This window comes from Pleuronectes platessa, chromosome 14 (assembly GCF_947347685.1).
Source record: "Pleuronectes platessa chromosome 14, fPlePla1.1, whole genome shotgun sequence".
NCBI lineage: Eukaryota > Metazoa > Chordata > Actinopteri > Pleuronectiformes > Pleuronectidae > Pleuronectes > Pleuronectes platessa.
Genome location: NC_070639.1, coordinates 11,676,662 through 11,695,546, shown reverse-complemented (window position 1 = coordinate 11,695,546; position 18,885 = coordinate 11,676,662). Strand labels below are relative to the sequence as shown.

The following is an 18,885-nucleotide window of genomic DNA, read 5'->3' as shown; positions in this document are numbered from 1 at the left end:
TTTATTCAGAAAGAGGGATTGCACAGTGAGTTGATATAAATTGTAGTAGAGACACAGTTTTCTCATGCAATCCAAAGGAATGTATTCAAGGTGAAATGACTGTCACACGATAACTGGATTTGAAATAGGGAAGAGATTGTTTTTTGTAATATTTATTCAGACAAACATTAGAACAGACGGACGCTGCTTTGCCTGATGAATCTCTGCTTAACGGACGTTTGGGATGGAGCCATGTTTACTTTGTGGATTGTTGAATGTAAGCTCTGACAGGTGTTTCTTAGCAACCAATGTTGTACATTAGTGGGTTTTCTAAGAGGCAATAGTCGCCATGCCGCGTTTAATGCAGACACAGTCTTATTCTCGTGGTTGTTATGAGCTTTGGATTACATTTACCTTAAATTCAATTAATTTCAATAGGATGAACTTAATGTAAAATCTAAAAAATATTGTCTATTTATCCATATAATATATGGAATACTGAGAAATAAAATAGAAGTACAAAGTAAAACCATTGAGCTCTTCATGTGGAACGGTTGGATGGTTAACATACAATTTGAACATTTTCTGACGGATGTGATGTGACTGTTAATAGATGAACCAAATCTGTGTTGTGATACAATGCCACAAATAACACAATAAATTCAGGAAAAACTCAAATCTGGAAAGATCTATTGAGGCAGCTTGTCATGTGTTTGCCTGGATGCACAAAACAACAAATCCTCACAAATCAAAGTGATCATTTGAAAAAAACATCGTGGGATAAAGTGTCGCTTTTAAAGACAAACAAGCATCAAGCTGTTCTTTCACATTCGCCAGTTGGGTTTAATTTGTTTGACTACATCACTTTTGGGGTACAAAAATACTGGAAGCCTCTTTGGGATTTTATTTTTATTTAACAAACTACCTCTGCATCTTTCAAATAACATATGTTTAACAATCTGCACCAGCCGAATCTACTGTGCATAGCTCCGATAAGTCTTCACTTTTGTTTCCACTTGTGAGAATACAATGATCCACTGGAAGTATCCACTGAGTATAAAAAAAGAAAAAGTCTTAGAGAGCACGGTGGGATTTACATACGCTGTGTGGCCGTTCAGGTATTGACGGGTCAGTTAAGTTGATTAATGTGGCTTCCCCGACACAACCCGAGCCGGCATCTGTCAGTCCTGACGTTTCTCCTGCCGCACTGCAGCTGCTCGGCCCGGCGCTCGCCGATCACGCTGAACCGCTCGGGCCACCGTGGAAAATACGTAAACGAGATCTGCACAGCGTGGACAGGCCTGCTAATGTTGTTTTCTTTGCTGCCTGACACGCAATGAACGATCACACGAATGAACTGTCGGATATAACGCATAGTATAAACAGTATTGTATTATATAATCATAGTAATCTGTTAAGGCTGGCCTTTTTCGTTTGTTTTGCAAACCTACCGCTGACCTAATAAATGACTACAAATACATAGTGTGATGTAAAGCGATCTGCTCCTATAAAATATATAAAAGAAAAAAGAAGGAAGGAATTTCTTATACTGAGATTCAATGTGCAATTAATCAATGAAGGGACTTTCTTAAACTGCAGAAATTCCCTTATATTTTCCTTTATGTGATTTCTCATTTTTAGACATCCCTGTAGAGGCTGTTGATGATTCTACACTTACTGTCTACTCTAACAAGTCTACATGTTTACATTAATTAAAAATGTTTGTATCTTTTAAGTGTCATTAAGATACATTCATTAAAATAACAACAAATCACATGACTCCTTACAACATAAAAAAAGTTGGTGCTGCAAATCCAACCCGAGGCTCATTGCAGCTTTTTATACTTAACTTTGTCTCTTTAAATGTACTTTAAAATATCATTACTTCTTAGTTAAAACCTCTAAATCTCTCCTCTCCTGCCCATTCTTCTCTGCCCACCCCCGCCGGTCGAGCATGGCCGCCCACACTGAGTCTGGTTCTACTGGAGGTTTCTTCCAGCTAATGAGGGAGTTTTGTTAAGTTCCTTGAGATAATGTATATTATGATTGATGGATTGAATTAAATCAACATTTCCTCATCAACAGTCCATATGAGATTTCAGTGTATTCTTTCTCACAGATTTCGTAAGCAGCAGCCACAGCTCACTCTTCTATTTCCCACATCAGCCTATAATCACTTTCTCTCTGTCACTGCTCCGGTTCAATCCTGGAGGATGAGCTTATTCGGCTGACAGCAGAAAACATCTGTTTGACACACTTTTATTAAATATTAAAGAAATATATAAATATTCCATTCATGTTTGTGGTCTTTGTCTCTGAGCCGAACAAGTTCCCAATGAACGTCTCTTTTCAGAACTAGACACTCCCTGCGGTGCTCTTCTGCCCTATTACATGTCTCCGTTTGGCCCAGCAGGAGAGAGGATCACATGAATGGAATCATTTCATGCAGGAAAATGTTGATACAAGAACAAAAATAAAGAAGCTACGCCGAGAGCCCATGTGTCAATGAAACTGTTAAAATATGATAACGACACAGCTTTAGCTGTAAACTAAACATAGATAGTCTTGCTCTAACATAATATATTGAGACTTATAGTCCTCACAACTTACAAGGTTTAAGAATGGACCTAAACCACTATTTTACATTTTATTTATCATATCAATAATTATTTACAAGAGATCGAGTAAAAGAAAACACAAATTGACCCAAATATATATAAACTTAAATTAAGAAAGAAAAACTTGTAACATAAATGTATTACTGCATTGTTTATTATTCAAAATAAGATTGATACTGACCACCTGATAAATCAGTGGGGTTTAACAAGGGCAATAATTTGTAACGTTCATACCGAATTGTGAAACGTGAATTATTGGAAAAGTCAGTGAGTTGCCACCGCCCACAATTCAGATACTCCATGTGTTGTAAAAGACTTGCAGCTATTGCCAATCTCCCAAAATCCAGTTTTAAAGTAATTCATGTTATTTTCTGGACTTGGCCAGCAATTAAAATATGCAACATTGTAAAGCAGCAAATGCTCGGATGGTGAATGTGAACGAACTTAATCTATGAATATGCCTCATTGTTGTGAGTGCTAATACAAAGTGATATTCTGCGCTTCTTCCCCCTGTCAAATACATGCATTATAAAGCCACACAACCCGAGATAAACACACAGAAAAAGAAACATCTATAAGACTCACCAATGTACTGGTTCCACTCTGGATCCAGGTCCGCCTGATTGGCCAGGCAGCCCTTCATGACATTCAGGCAGTAGTTCTTACAGGGTTTAACTGCTGGCATGCCCTGACAAAATGGGCAGTAAAGCATCTTTGTCAGCGCTCGCATACAAGCTGGAGTGCTGCTGACCTGCAGGGACACAGACGGGGACAGCGCTCATTAGCATCTGGGCAGCTCCAATGAAACACATCATCATTTTAAACACATTTTGTCGTTTTCATTACGCAGAATTTGAATGTTTGCCATTTCACATTGCACGAAAAGTCAAATACAGTATGAAAACTTTTCTAGTTTTATCTGGAGATGTTCCAACACCAACGCGAGTCATCAGTTCCAACTGACCTGTGGGAGATTTCAGGTGAAGACCCACAGAGGCAGAATACCTGAAACCTCCATTACTGAAGAAGCCTCTTAGATGAAGGAAGAGACGTCTTCAAGAAGCACAAGCAAGTCCGATTGCCTATGTACACCCGTACAGCTTCTGAAGAGCTGCTAAAGTACGTCATAAATCTTGTTATTTTGAAACTGCACTGGTATCGGATTGGTAATCTGCCTTTTTTTATTCCAGGAAACAGAATTGGTAACGGGAAGTGGAAAATGGAATTGGAACATCTCTTAATTTATCAGAAAACTGCTGTTGTTCTTTTCTTCACATTCAGAAAGAAAAGAGTGAGTTCCCTCCGTCCAAAACACGTTGCATGCAGTCACTGTCAATCACAGCCTGTGAGAACATTGTCAGAGAATTTGCCCTGAATTAAAAATAAATATTTATTCGCTGCCTCTTCCGCCAGAATTAGCTGTCAAACATTTTGCTCTTCAAATATTCATCTTTCTGTATTTAATTTTCCATTCGCCCTTAATTTCACAAAACAAAAAACGACATGACGTTATTTTGTGACAGCTGGAGACTGAAGAGTCAGTCGGCAGGGACTAAATAGCATGAAACGACACAGGGGAGGCCATAAACATGCAGAGGAATGACTTGTCCCCTCACTCAGGTTCTCTACTTGCTACGAGTGAGGAGGGATCAAGTGTTGAAGAATGCCGGAGATATTGTAAAAAGCCTGTTAGATCAACGTTTGATTGAAGCTTTTGATTGAAGCCTCATTCAGGCCGTGAGATCGAAGAAATACCCACAGACTAGACCAGAGGACGACGACGGCCATTTGCTGGATAAGCTGTGCAAGGTGCAAAATCGAATTAGTGTTGTGTGAGCCAGTACAGTGGTATTTATAGACAGCCAACACAAACTTGACTGCGTGAACCCACTAAAAAATAATTTATTACATGATTTCCAAAGAGCAGCACTCAACAGTCCCACTGTAAACACTTGAGTACTCGCAGTCTTGAAGACCTGTCAAGAGGTTTGGAATCAAGCTCCTTGCTCCCATCTAATGAACTTTTTTTTTTTCTGTGTTCCATGAAGCACCAACAAGTATCTTATTAAACACCCTACAGGCTGCGAATCTGCCTTAAAAGAGCCAGACACTTCTTAATGTCTCTTTTCCTTTAGAAAATAAAATCTAAATCCAGTGCAATACCACTGTGGTGATGAGGGAAAATGCACCATCTATTTTTGGTGACATCTTATTAAAGAGAATTATAGCAATTTGTGAGTCTCTTTAAAAAAAAAAAACATGTAGGTTTGAGACAGTCGGTTGTTGGGAGGAACGTTTGCGTGGGTCAGTTTGGAGAGGAGTAAGTACCAGTCCTTCCACCCTAATGATCATAGGCAGTTTGGCCCTATAACCACAGATATGTTTTAGAGGAAGGCTGTTTAAATTTTTCTCCACAAGGCCCATTTGCTAAATGATGATAATATTTTGACTTCCAATAAATGTTTCACATGCTGCTCCCGTTTTCCAACCAAAGGTTTTCAGCGGGTTTGAATTCAGGGACTGAGGCGGCAAATCAAGGACATTCCAGAAGCAATTCCTGGAACTTACTGTCTTACATGTCCAGTGATTACAAAGCTTCTATTTCAAACTAAGAGCACCATAATCTTCTTCAAATCTGTCTTTCTATTTCGAAGAATCTATGATGCCAGTGACACCGTCAAAGTTAACCACTTCCTGGAGCGAAACAAAAATGACCCCCATAACAGGAGGACCAGGGTGTTCATGCTGGACTTCAGGGATGTTCTTCAGATCTTGTTTTGGCAAATGGTCTTTATCCAAACAAACTGCTGATCCAAACAGTTGCAGTTTAGTTCGACTCCAACAAAGATGCAACTTTTCCTTGCATACTCCATCTAAGTTTTGATATGACAGAAAGTCAGTTGTTGTTATAAAGGTTTTTATCAGATGATGCATTCAAATGTCTGATTCTCCCCGATGAAGTTTTGCTCTTTCTTACGAGCTATAAACATACTTTTTAAACGTATGTATCCTGCTGCCAAACATGTTTCTTGGAAATCTTCCTGCAACATGTGACTTTTTGAACTTGGGTTTATATCTCAAAGGCTTTAGTGTGATTTACAACAATTTGCTGGTCTTATATACAAACAAGTGATTTAAAAACACCATTATTAGATATTGGTTTAATAATTATGATTGGTCTGTACTGTAATGTAAGCGTTGTCCCAACAGTATTATTATGTCAGTTAACTCCTATGAACTAATGAACAAAGATAATCAAAGCATAATCATACGTCTTCATCTGTCTTGTCATATTTCTAATCGTTGAAGAAATTAGTAACATTACTTCTAAGCCATTTGTTACACTCAACATTATGGAAAGTAAAAGAAAATTGGCTAAGTAGGATTATACTAATTTATAAAACACTTCACAAAGTATAAATAAGAAAAGTTACAAATTAAATAAGAATGCAATGACACTTTAAACAATCAAGCATAAGCCATTATAAGAATTAAATTATCATGCACTATAAATAATGATTAACAACAGCAGCAACGAGGGGAAGGAACTAATTAACAATTTCTTTTTTTTCTATAAAACACTGTCTATGCATCCGTTGGATACCTTGCTATCTCCCTACAGAGTGTACTCAGATAATAAATGTATTCTACTTAGTAACCAATAAGAGATTACAATTCTACAATTCAAAAACTAGACAAATAATAATGAGATTTTAATCACTTTGGATAAACAGAGGCAGATGCACTGTTTGGGAAATGATCCAGAATAACTTCCAGCTTTGTTTGTGAGACACAAACTCCTGATACAAAAATCTGCTCACACAAAACTCTGCCCGGTTTTTGTCTCTTAAGCTGCAAAGAGAAATAAAGTAAAAGATCATCTGCTTGTATTCAATATACACTCATATATCCCAGCAGCAATAACCATGGATGTCACATCTTAGTGACGCCGCGCAACAGACCCCCTCTAGCAGGGTGTCTTATTCCATTATGCTTACACCCAATCCCTCATGATGAGTTTATACCCTGGGGATCAAAGGGTTGCGGTCCCAGACACATGACCTGGATCTCAGGTCCCACTGAAATGTCAAAAGGTGACGCGGGGACATGCTGGCATGTACGAAACGCGGGGTGTAACTCAGTAAACGCATACTAAGAACACATCCTCTGTGGACGTGTCTAAATGAGCCTCCCCACTACTACTGGTAAGGGGGGGGGGGGGTGATACAGGCGGTGAGGGGAACGCGTTCAAGGTTCAACAAGTGCACCGTGGTGGGACTGGCAGAAAAAGAACATTGGAAGAGGATCGGTGTCTTCTCTCCTGAGTGTCTTTCTCTCCCTCTCTGACGATTGAGGGTTAGTTTCATTGGTGTCCGTGTCTCTACTTTACAGCCGAACCTATAAATATTTATCATCGTGTTGATTATCCAATCCGACTCGTATTAATACAGCAGTGAAAAGAAAAGCAGGGAGGCAGGGGATTTGCAGTGTAGTGCTTATCAGCGCTTCCCTTTTACCCAGAACGAGGCTCGCAGTCCTGTTGTTGTTGTCGAGGGTGAATAAATCCAAACCTTAGCCTTCCTGCTCTCCCTTTAATCTTTCTTTGTACACGATCAAAACCACACACACTCCCAGGACAGCAGGATATACTGCAGGAGCAACATTAAGATTACATAGCATCAAACTGAATACTCAGCCTAAAGCACGATTAATGGCTGCTGCGTGGTGGGCGAAGCAAAATATTAGGCAAGACAGCAATAAACAGTGATGGGCAAGGATTTGCTTTGTTTCTCTGTTTTCAGTGTCTCGGGGTATTTCTCCTCAGCACTGTTTCCCAGACTGCACCTGAACAAGCCGCCGGGAGCCCCGAACTTCCTGAGGACATGCACCAGGAGAGCCCGCGTTAGTCAGAGAAGTATCTGGCAGGAGCTGTGTTCATGCGTAAAACCGAGGGGAAATGTGTGCACGGCGCATAGACACAAAACAAAACCTTGGGCCTGTTCAAATTTATTTTAAGTCTTAATTCCATCTGAGGTCAAATGCTGATTATTTCGCAGTTGATAGGGTGCTTTACCATCCGTTACCTTAAAGAGTGACACCATTTACCTTTGACACTCTCTGGGCAACCTCCCGGCCGACAGAGAGCCCCTGGACGAATGTGCGAGCGGCGATGAATGCCCGCGTAACCTGAGCCTTGAGCTTCCTGGGCACGTCTCCAAAGGGCTTGAGCTGGTCGGTGTACTTACTGATACACTCCAGATAGTCCTCTGTGATGACATACTGGGAGTTGAGCAGCGTGAACATACGCTCCAGTAGCCGCGACCAAAAGTCATTAAGCATTTCCTCCAGGTTAACGTTCCCCCCGGTGTAATAGCGTTTCAGCTCAGCAAACAGGTTCTCAAAGACCTCCGAGTTCTGCATGTACGGTTTGCCGTAAGTCCTCACAAACATCTCGTTCAGGGACCGCTCCGTGTTCTCCAGAAGCTCCAGGAAGAATTCTGAGTTTGGAAGAAAGGAAAAAAAGGGTTAAGTTATTGTCTGATCTTCTTTCAAAGTGAAGGTATAAATGATTGTACCTATAAATGATTGTACCTGGCACAAATAAAGTCGATATGCCTCGGTACCTGAGTACCTACTAGTGCAGAGCCTGTTTGCTTGGCCTGTAAAAGTGACCTGCAGTAATTTCGCAAGTAAAGACCAAATACTGCTAAGTTGGTTAGTTATTGGAATACCTGCAAAATTGCAGTATATCTTTTCATTTAAGATAGAATGTTGCCTAAAGAGGAAACTTGCTAAATTTTTATTCCAACAGCAAATGTTCAGACATCCCCAAAACTCAAAAACATCATATCAGAGAGGGCGTTGTGATGTTGATTTCATTTTGAAGAGACCTCACGGCTTTGTTGATTTTTTTTTTTATCTCCAGTAAACTCCTTTTGACTTTGCAATAGGAGCCTTCCTCATATATTTCTGCAAAGCAATAAGTTCTGTGTTTGCAGTGCACGAAGACCAAATTGTCTATATTGCACCTTTAAACCCCCAATATATTAATGTACCCTGATGGACAGCACACGCTTTGGTGGATGAATCCTAAATACAGATTCTGATTGAAGTATAGCTCCATATACTGGAAGCATAAGGCGTTAAGATGATGTGCAATAAAGGATCCTCCTATATGATAGTCTGTCTGTAGGGTTTGCAGCCTTGTTGTTTTTCTCATGATTTCTTGTGATTCACCAGAAACAGAGATCAGATGATTTCATTTCTGTAATGAAAGTGCTGCCTTTCAAGGACCAATATTAAAATTTAAATAGGCTTTGAAACTCTAAACATTTAACTGCAAAATGGGTTCAAGTCTTGTATTAGTCTCCAATCCTATAAAGGAGAGTGGTGATTACAAAAAAGCTTTTATATTCCTAAATTTCTGTTCTTTATAAGGCAATATGATTAACCCAAAGCATCAAAGTGGCATTAATTTATTTTTTTGGGCCACTTGATGGTGGTGGAAAGAGCTGTAAACACAATATTCACGTGTTAATATCTCATACATATAATTCACCAACCCAGCAGACGGATTAGCCTTTAATTGGACCCATACTTCTGGACACAATATCAATTTAAGTGCAATATATAATCTCTATTATTTCTTATTATTCATCCTGGCTCTGTAGAAAGCTCTTTGTGGATTAGTCACTATAAGCGACATGCTACTTGTTATTTAGCAATCATACGTTGCCCAATGAATAACTTGATGTGTTTCCATTTCTGGCCTATGGAAAAAAAAATTACCCATGGTTCTTTAATGCAGCCTTGCCTATTCATAATCATTAATTATTCGTTAATAAATCAATATTGATTGGTGAAGCTGTAAAGCCTCCAGCTTCTCACTGGTATGGGGATGTGGTAAGAGCAGCAAATGTGTGGACACAACCTGCTGCAAAACATTCAAATGCTGGGACAATTAAAAATAATGAGCTGCGTGGGTTGTCCCTGTAAAAGCACGTTGGTTATTAATACCGTTAACCCTGTGCCTACTATTGTCCTCATCAGGGATGTGGACTACACTGTTGTTGTAGTATGGTTGGAGCATTTAACAGTCGCTCCGTCCATCTCAACAAACTAGTCCTACAACCTCAATCACGAGAGAGGTAATTTATTCCCACCCTCAGATTTACGATACCAGACCTGTGTCGTCATGGTAACAATAACGACTGAAGATAAAGACAAGACTAATCACTAATGGTTTCATATGGTACACGAATGGCGGCATCATGTGTGAAAGTCCATCCATCCATCAATCCACCACGTTACCCAACTTCAACCTTTTGCCACGGCCTTAATGTCTCCAGCTGTTACAGGTCAGTCGTTTTCCTGTATTGGCAGCTGTAGCACATCAGCAGGGCAGTTGATGGTAGCTAGGTCACATGTAATACTCGGAACGGATTCATGTGCCTCCTCCCTGCCTCTGCTCATTACAGTCACTTATCAGAGCGGCCCTGACAAAGCTGTAATGGTTCTCAAGTGGACATTAGTGCACAGCGATTCAGGTGAAAATGACAGATCACAAAATCGGGGGGGGGGGGGGGGGGGGGGGCGAAATGCTGCGACTCTCCATGAAACCAAATGGAAACACAGGTGATTTGTTTGTGGCACACCAACATCGTGATTAACACATTCAGTGGATATGTTATGGTTTATACGTGTTTCTTCTTTCTCCGTACAGGATGTGACCACCATGGTATCCAGGACTTGTGGTGTTGGCCGATGTGGTTACTGTGAGTATTCTCTGGACGCCATTGGGATTGACAGACGACAGTGAGCAGTTTGTTAAATATGCAAATCTCCAAACATGATTTGTGCCTCAGTGACTGGTTTTTGGAAATGAAAACTGTCAGTGGCACTGAGCGATGTGTACGGTGATTAATGGCACTTTCAAAACTAATTTTATTTAAATTAAAAAAACTTTATTTTAGATACATCAGTCAAAAGTGTCAGCTGAGATAATTATCTAATGTGATTAAGACAGAATGTCTGGGTAATGCAGAAAGTATATTTGACGTAATTCTAAGCTTTGTTTTGGAGTGATTACTATTAATAATAACATTATGGATGAACTTGGTATGAGTCACTGACAACACTGTTAAGTTAAAATAGATATTTGAATCTAATTAGTGGAAATTCATGAGGGGGATCATATTCCATAATTGCAAATCTAGGGGAAATCTATGGGAATAGAAATGAACAGGAAAGTTGACATAAATCATTAAAACGTTGCAGTAATTAAGACGTCTGTTAAAATGAAAAGCTGGAAAAGCTGTAGCAATGGGATAACAATGCTGAAATGCTGGACAGAGGTGATTCTAATGCAACCAACTTGCAGAAAAAAAATTCTGATCTAGTCCAGTTTGACTCCAGTTCCTCCATGAAGGAGGGGTTTCACACAGCCTTTTTTTTTTTGGTGAAGAGGGAATCTGTGTTTACTGATGGATGATCAGCTTCATGGCAGACATGTGTATTCAGACCGACCAATCTCAGAGGGAGATGATGAAAATGATGATGGGGCGGTGTGGCCTAGGCCCTAGGGGGTAGAGTGGTCGTCCTCCAACAAGAAGGTAGCCGATTCAATCCCCACTCTTCCCCATCTGCATGTCGAAGTGTTCTTGGCAAGATACTGAACCCCTAAATGGCCCCTCATAATTGTTGAGTGTACTTATTGTAAGTCGCTTTGGACAACAGTGTCAGCCAAATGACAGGCAAGCTGCGTTCTTTTCCCTCAGAAATAAACCACAACTTTTGGATACAACAGATAGCTTGGCGTGAAACTTGATTTGGTTTGAGGAACAAAACCAGTGGAGGCATCTGTGGACAGACTGTAGCTGTGATGACTCTCAAGGGAAAGTTGCCAGCAGCAATAATAGGTAGGTCTGCTTCACTGTGACCAGCCATGACCATAAAGGAGGATGCAAATGGTTGGTTAAGCAGCACAATGCACTCAGACAGAGGAGTAAGGAAGCTGGAATTTATCTTCCGGACTATATTCTGAGACAGAGTTGAGACCTGATCGGAGCCCCTTGGGACCCTCGGGACCCGTCTGGACCCCCCAGGACCCATCGGGCTGAATTTCCAAACAAAATATTGAAATTGAGTTTGGTGAAGTTGGCCGGTTTATCTACTTGATAATATTTTACTGTACGTGCTTGTAATCAGGGAAAACTAGACGTGGGTCTCACTATTTCAGGTCTGGCTCGGCTGACTATCTCAAGGGCTTGGTTTTGTTTGGATTTATATTTTTGCGCTCAAACACAGTAGTCAAAAGCGTGCAGTAAATCGATGTCTGTCTCAACTTAACCCAGACAAATTGCAGATAAAGAGAAGGGATGCAAGCTTCCATAGATGTGAACTGCGCCTTAGAGCAAAGTGCAAATTAAGAATCGATACAGTGAGTCAGAAGATAATTTGTTCATCTTCATTTGACCAAACTATGGCCTCAGTGATGTATCAAATTTGTTAAATGGAGGATGTTAAAAGTTGAAGGGTAATGGTGATTCAATAAAACATTTTGGGGGCAAGATCAAGATTTGCGACAAGTACATTTTCTGGTCTATTGAGGACCAGGATGGAGTCTGGTTGACCGGCGGTTGTAAAACCTGCACTTTTTGCTGACAATTGCGAGGAACTGGTTGAATCGATTTGAATTCTTTGTGAATATAAAACCAGAATCAATATTGAAATTCAACACTTTTTTTTTTATTTCAAGGCCAAACACCAATGAAAGGTACCAAAAGAGACAAATACACAAGTCAGTTCAATCCACTATTCTTTTCTGGTAATTTGTCAGATGGCTGCTTTGTAAAACAAATTCTTGTAAACACATTGCCAGAACCACGTGTAATTTATAAGTCTACCCGGAGCTAACTGCTAATCTGGAATGGTTTGTTGGCCCTCGTGCACCCGAGTAAACAGCTTGTTATCTCAACCAGAACCTCTCAGTCTCTTTTCCTACAGGACCACAGCTCGTCAAAAAGGGAGCCGACTTTGTGATTTTGAAATCCGCATTATAGAAAGTGTGCAGCTATAGGTTTCCAGCCCCTTGGACCTGGAGGTTGAGCTGGCAATTTGGCTGCCAAAAGGAGCACTTTGAACGTCACATGTCAGTCAGGAGCTGGGTCATTTATTGGTCTGTCAGGTAGAACAGGTCTGCGGAGGGCTGCTTTGAGTGCCGGCACACCGCCACACCGTGACAGTCAAAAGCAAAGGCTTCCAAAAAAATACCCAGCTGCTGACAAAAAAAAGTAAATGATATGCTGGCATGTCAAAGATTTTCAACAAAAAGGTCTAATGCATTGTAAAGTCATCTGATCTAATGTCGCCTCATCGAATTTGAAAGTTACCCTATTCATAAATAGAGGAAAGGGTTTTGTTTGGAATTTGACATTCTGCCCTCTACCAAACAGAATCCTGTGAAAACTCATATACAACAGATAGGCCTGTCAGTCAGAGACACCACTGAGGACTGATTCAGTCGCAGACATGTCCGTGTAAAAATCCTCCTAAAAACCCTGTAGAGAGACGTGCACTGTGGAATTCCTACCTGGATCCTACACACTCTTACTGGATGGCCCAATAGTGCTTTCTTAGATAAAGAATGGCTTTGCTGAGCAAGCATGCCCTTTTCAGAATCGTCCGGCTCCACATTCATCTAGTCACACACAGCCCCACGCGGTAGCGGCCAGCGCTGTGTCTGCTCCTCTCTGGTCGGCAGCCTCTTTGGAGTCATTTCTGAGTTAGATTCTTTGCTCAAGGGCACATGGACTATATGCGGCTGCTGAGGGGAGAGGGGAATTCACTTTCTATATTCTTGTGTAAGTATACAAACTCCAACATCCTTGTGTGCGAGTTGGTAACTTCTCAAAAGATCAATCCTGGAGGGTGGACCGCATTAATATTCTGTTGGGCCGCCCAGCACCATGGTGTTCGTGGTCCGGGCCAACAATTGATTTGCAATTAAGACGAATGATTTAGTCTTTAATAAGCAAAGCAGAAAGATAATTCTTGAGTTTCCTGTGGTTTCAGGCTGTGTATTGCGATGATAACAATATTCAGACGCGCTGCTCGATACATAAATTAGCACATTAAGTGATAGATTGCGGCGTGTTTGACATTGATTTTTCATATGATGCCGTTTCTCTGCAAGACTCATATAGCTGTGCATCGGGATGTTGTGGATGTTCCTGTATCGCTGCTCAAATGGTCTTGGCACAGTCGAGACGGTGCCCTCTCTCTGTGACACGTAGGTTTGCGGTGTCAGGTATGCGTGGGCTGGCCGGCTTCTGTCCGCTACAGTAACACTCATCACAAACTCTGCATAAAGAAAAGGAAATATACACACACACTCACTGACTCTGCGTGGGCGAGACTACACAGCCAGGTGCTAAATACATAGTAAAGAGCATCTCACTGAAGCAACAACACTGTATTGTTTGCATCTTGACTGCTCTGGCTCACTCTCAAGGCCCCAAACCATTATTTTACATTTGAAATAATACCTGAAATACAAAGCTGTGTATTTTCATTTTCCAACAGCAGTGGTCCATTGAATCTTAAGTGATGTCTCCTGCTCAAAACTATTCACCACGAACACTTGAAACAATTAATGACGAATAAATATTAAGATGAAAATCAATTTCAAATCAAAAGCCTATTTCCATATAGCGGGTGGTCAGTCAGGATCCCTGATCAGACACAGAGTGTCCAGACAGCAGAGGAGCCGAGGAGCTGAAACCTGCACGCGGCATCTGCTCTGACGCGGAGGAAACTATGGAGAGTGGCAGAAAGCCCCAAGAGGAGGACGGGTGCCTGGAGTCATGCGTCTAAGTGCTGCTGGACAAACCCCATTTCCTCCCTCACAGGAATCCTCCTCATGACATTCACCATCCTGACAGCAGCCGATCAAAATATCACTTATTTATTTATGCACGCTTCCAGGAATCACATGCTGGCTATAGAAGTCTATGTTCCTGGAAAAAAAAAACATAAATAACAAAAACAGACAGACATCTCCCAGTCGTTGTGACATTGAGCTTCTGGGCAAAGTGCAACCATCTGAGAGTCGCATGCTGTAACTCAATAGTATTTGTTTCATTCAATATGTTTACACAGTTTGAAAGGAATGGCCATAGAAAGACTAGACATTGACTGTTGAGTATTAAATTTCTCTATTAATCACTCTAACATTATTTCATAGTGGCACGGGATATATTTAGATGGCCCAACAGGAAAATCAATGCTTTCTGGTTTAGGACAAAGAATATAGTTACTTTTGGGTCAGCTGAATCTTTGGGGTTGTTGCTGCTCAACCCTAAAATGGGGATCTAGGGGAGAGGTGCTCTAATATTTATATATCTACTGAAATTACAAGATGTTAACATTAACTGCTTTAATGTAGTGTCCTGGGATGGCTGTGGCTGAGGGGTAGAGCGGTCGTCCTCCAACCAGAAGGTCGGCAGTTCCCTATCTGCATGCCGAAGTGTCCTTGGGCAAGATACTGAGCACAGAATGGCCCCTTCTAGGCACATATGGATGTGTGTGTGAATGGGTGAATGGCAGAATAACTGTACTGCAAAGCACTTTGAGTGGTTATCAATACTAGAAAAGTGCTTTATAAATACAGACCATGAACTCTTTACTGAATTGAGGCCAAGCCACTTCAATGGGCATTATTAATTGCATTGGTAAGCTACTGACCCTCAGGACTCAAAAAAAGAATATATTAAAATGAACTGGACTCAAAAAATATGTCACAATATGTCCATATAAACCTGAATTCAAATCAGGCCTATGCAGTATGACAATATCCATATATCGTTTCTTGTTATTCATTTATCTTTATGTGCTGCTCTAGCAACACTGCTTTCCTTTCATTTGGTCAATGCTTTGCGTTCATCCATGTGGATACAGGGATGAAATCAGCATTAATGAAACACAAACAAACAAAGAGGAGCGTGAACCTGACACTTCATGGGGTAATTCCATACAGGGGAAGGACTCCCGGCCATTTTTGTTGCATGGACGTAGTTTTGGCATCAGAAGTCTGAAAAGCACCACTTCAAACACACTAACCTTTTTAATCACCCACGCCACAATCCTATCAAACGGTACGGAGAGAGAGAGTCTACGGATGAGAGCTTCTGAAGTACAGTCAAGTGCTCAAAACAAACCCCAGACGTTACAAGAGGCTTTTCGCCTGCAGCACAACATATGGTAAAGAATCACAAAGGTGGAAGGAGAGAACAGCTGCCACGGCAACTTAACATCTGCAGAGACACGGCCCCAGTTTGCACAGTCGAGACAAAGTTGGAGTCAAGAGTAAACACACGTGTCATCATGTGGATCTAAGATAACGTCTGTCAGGGTATGATTAACGGGCGTAATCCCTAAAGTCAAAGATGCCGATGTTCACTGATACTAAGAATATCTCAAAACTGTGTGATCTTTTATTTTAGCTAGACATATATTATAATGTGTTAGTTGTGTTGTATAAAGACCCTATTGTCACTTGTGTGTTTGCCTGTCTGAGTGGCTTCTGTTGCTTGTGCACCTGTAAAAAATCCTGAATAGAAGCAGCTGTAAAGCCCCATCATCTCAGTCATCTCGAGTCATCTGCACCGGTTGTGCGAGCGACTACACAACTCGGTACCAATTTTGAAATTCAGAGACGGTTCAAGATTCATCGCCCATAGACTTCTCCGTTTTTTAAGAGACTGCTGTTTTGCAATTCAAATTCTATGGATGACGGGCGGGAAAAAAGATCTGTGACAAAAGAGCCGAAAAAATGTCAGCGAAGGTTCAGCTTCCAGATGATAGATTTGCTAGTAACGCTCAAAAATCCACTCGGAGCCCTGTTGTTTACGTGCATGTGTTACTAGATGACAGGAGGAAGCTGGTTTTTCCGCTGCTGTATGCAACACATGCATTTCTCAGGCAGCAGACAACACTAAGTATAATTCCTGTATATCAATGAGATCTGTAGACAGTAATGTGGGGTGAATTAGCCTCTTCTTAATAGGTTATACGTGCAGATGATAACATGTTGAGATTGGATTAACTGTGCAATACTCATATTATGTCAATGTAACTTCAATATCTTACACGTGCTGTGTACATTGTAAATATTCTGTTTGGAAATGTATTTTTTAGTACCTTTATGTTTCTTTGTGTTTATACATTTTACTGTCCCTCTTGTTGCTGGGCACATTCCTCTGTAGTGGGACTTATAAAGGTTTATCTTATACAATATCCTTTTATTCAGGCGATTCTGCGTGTTTTCTGTTGCTGCTCATAAACTGTGGAATTGTCTCAGCTCACCTGTGCAAAGCTCTTTAAACTCTCAACTCCCTCTGCCCTTTGGCTCTTCTAGATTTTATAACTTTATATTGTGTTGTTTCAGAATTTTTTCGTTTCTTTCTCCTGTGAGAAACTTTGTGTTGGCCAGGGCATCAATAAATGAGATTTTGCTCACTCTGACATTGATGTTTGACCATTAGTTTGGTAAAGGTTGCCAAAGTTTCACGGTTACAGGCAGCTTTCCTGATTCTTCGCAATTACAGTGAGAATTTACACTAAAACTAAAGTGTAAAACTAAAACTAAAACATTTATCAATGGCAGATTAAAAATTTCAAGCCGTGGTTTTAAATAAAATGGTCTGTCTCATATACATGCCAGGGATTAAATAATAATAATAATAATAATGATGATAATCCATGCATTTTATTTGTATTCTGTCTGTGACCTGAGTATAATCAGATTATTAACAGAAACATTAGGTGGTATTTTGAAGAATAGATGAGTTTTGTTCTGCCATTCATTTGGAGAAAAATACTTTTCATTCTCAGGGTTTTCAGTGGTATCTCATTAAAAGGTTTCATGCTAGATCCCTAATACATTTTTTGACAATGATGGCAAGTGGCCGTGGTTGACAATTTTCACCTCCACCACCCTTCACCGTCGTCCACAGTGATAAGCTGCCTCTGCTCCACACGGTCTAATGTTGAGAGCTGGGGCAGGAGGGATTATTATTTCTCATTAAACTGTATCTACAAGGAGCTGCACTCTATGGGGAGGGATACCGAACCGGGAGAGGTGCAGAGGTAGAATGAGCTAGGTTCGGTAATGGGCACACTCCGCCGCTCCCATGGCTGAGGCTCAGTGGATGTGCGGTGGTCAAGGCAGTCACCGTGGGGCTCGAGACAAGATCACACTGCGCAAAAAACCCAAACAACCTTAATAATGCAGAGTTTGACAGTGTGCCGCTGTTCAGGCTGTCAGTCAGGGGTGCACAAAGCCATGTTTGTCTAATCCAACAAGAGGGCTCTCCACTCCAAGACATGTTAATGAGATTTTCACATCTCATCTCCTCTGGAGGGAGGACAGCTACGGACGCCCAAACAGAGAATCCTTTCAAATTAACACATACAGTCTCAATCCCTGGATTTACCTTTTTGTGGAAATGTATTCTACTGTGAATGGCAACTAAAACATAGATTACACAAAAATGGGACAATGTGCAAGGGTAAAGAACTTGGTAAAATAAATAGACTTGAGACTTACCGTCAAATCTCTTGTGTCTGGAAACAAAGGTGCTCCTCAATTCATGACTAGTTTCATCGGTCAGATTTTCAAAGTCCTGTTTACTCTGTTGGCCAAATGTGTCCTCCATCTCCTGGGTGCAACACGTGTTTCCCTGAGGACATACACGAAGATGTTCACCTGCAAAGGAAAAAAACAAAAAGTTTTAAACTGTTTAAACGTACTCATTCTCAACATATAAACATATTTATCTTTATATATATACATTTAGAATATTTACCAAATTATTACACCACTTCACTAAATCAATAGTTAAAGTTGAATTAACTTACTGAAATCAATATTAGATGTTAAAAAATTCTTAGTCGCACTAAATTAAAAAACCTCTCACCAACAGCAGGTTAGATGCTTAAAACTACTGGTTCAATGAGAACGTTATCATCTAAGTTGATTGATCATTATTCATCTGTTTTCCATAAAATAAAATAAGATTTAAAGTTGTCAGCAGACCTGAGCTATAAGTGGAAGGCTCCTCAGAAACCAAACAAATATAACCCAGCCGAAATTCCTTTATTTGAACCTCCAGTGTGGAACAGTTGGACTCAAACAAGCAGGTGTGAGGTTCAAACAAAGCCTTAGTGTTTTTAATTGAACTCTGAGGAGACTTGCAGTCAGAGTGAGGAAGCCAACAGCGGTGTGGCG

General features: G+C 40.6%; 1 protein-coding gene across 1 annotated transcript in view; it reads right to left on the bottom strand.

Annotated features, from left to right (window-relative positions):
* LOC128456074 (glypican-6) overlaps positions 1-18,885 on the bottom strand; it is a 78,909-nt gene that overhangs the window by 40,485 nt on the left and 19,539 nt on the right. The window contains exons 2-4 of the mRNA XM_053440116.1: positions 18,205-18,363; positions 7,704-8,095; positions 3,183-3,348 (exon numbers count right to left, since the gene is read on the bottom strand). Of these exons, the coding sequence (XP_053296091.1) occupies positions 3,183-3,348; positions 7,704-8,095; positions 18,205-18,363 (717 nt within the window). The remainder of the gene's footprint in view (positions 1-3,182; positions 3,349-7,703; positions 8,096-18,204; positions 18,364-18,885) is intronic.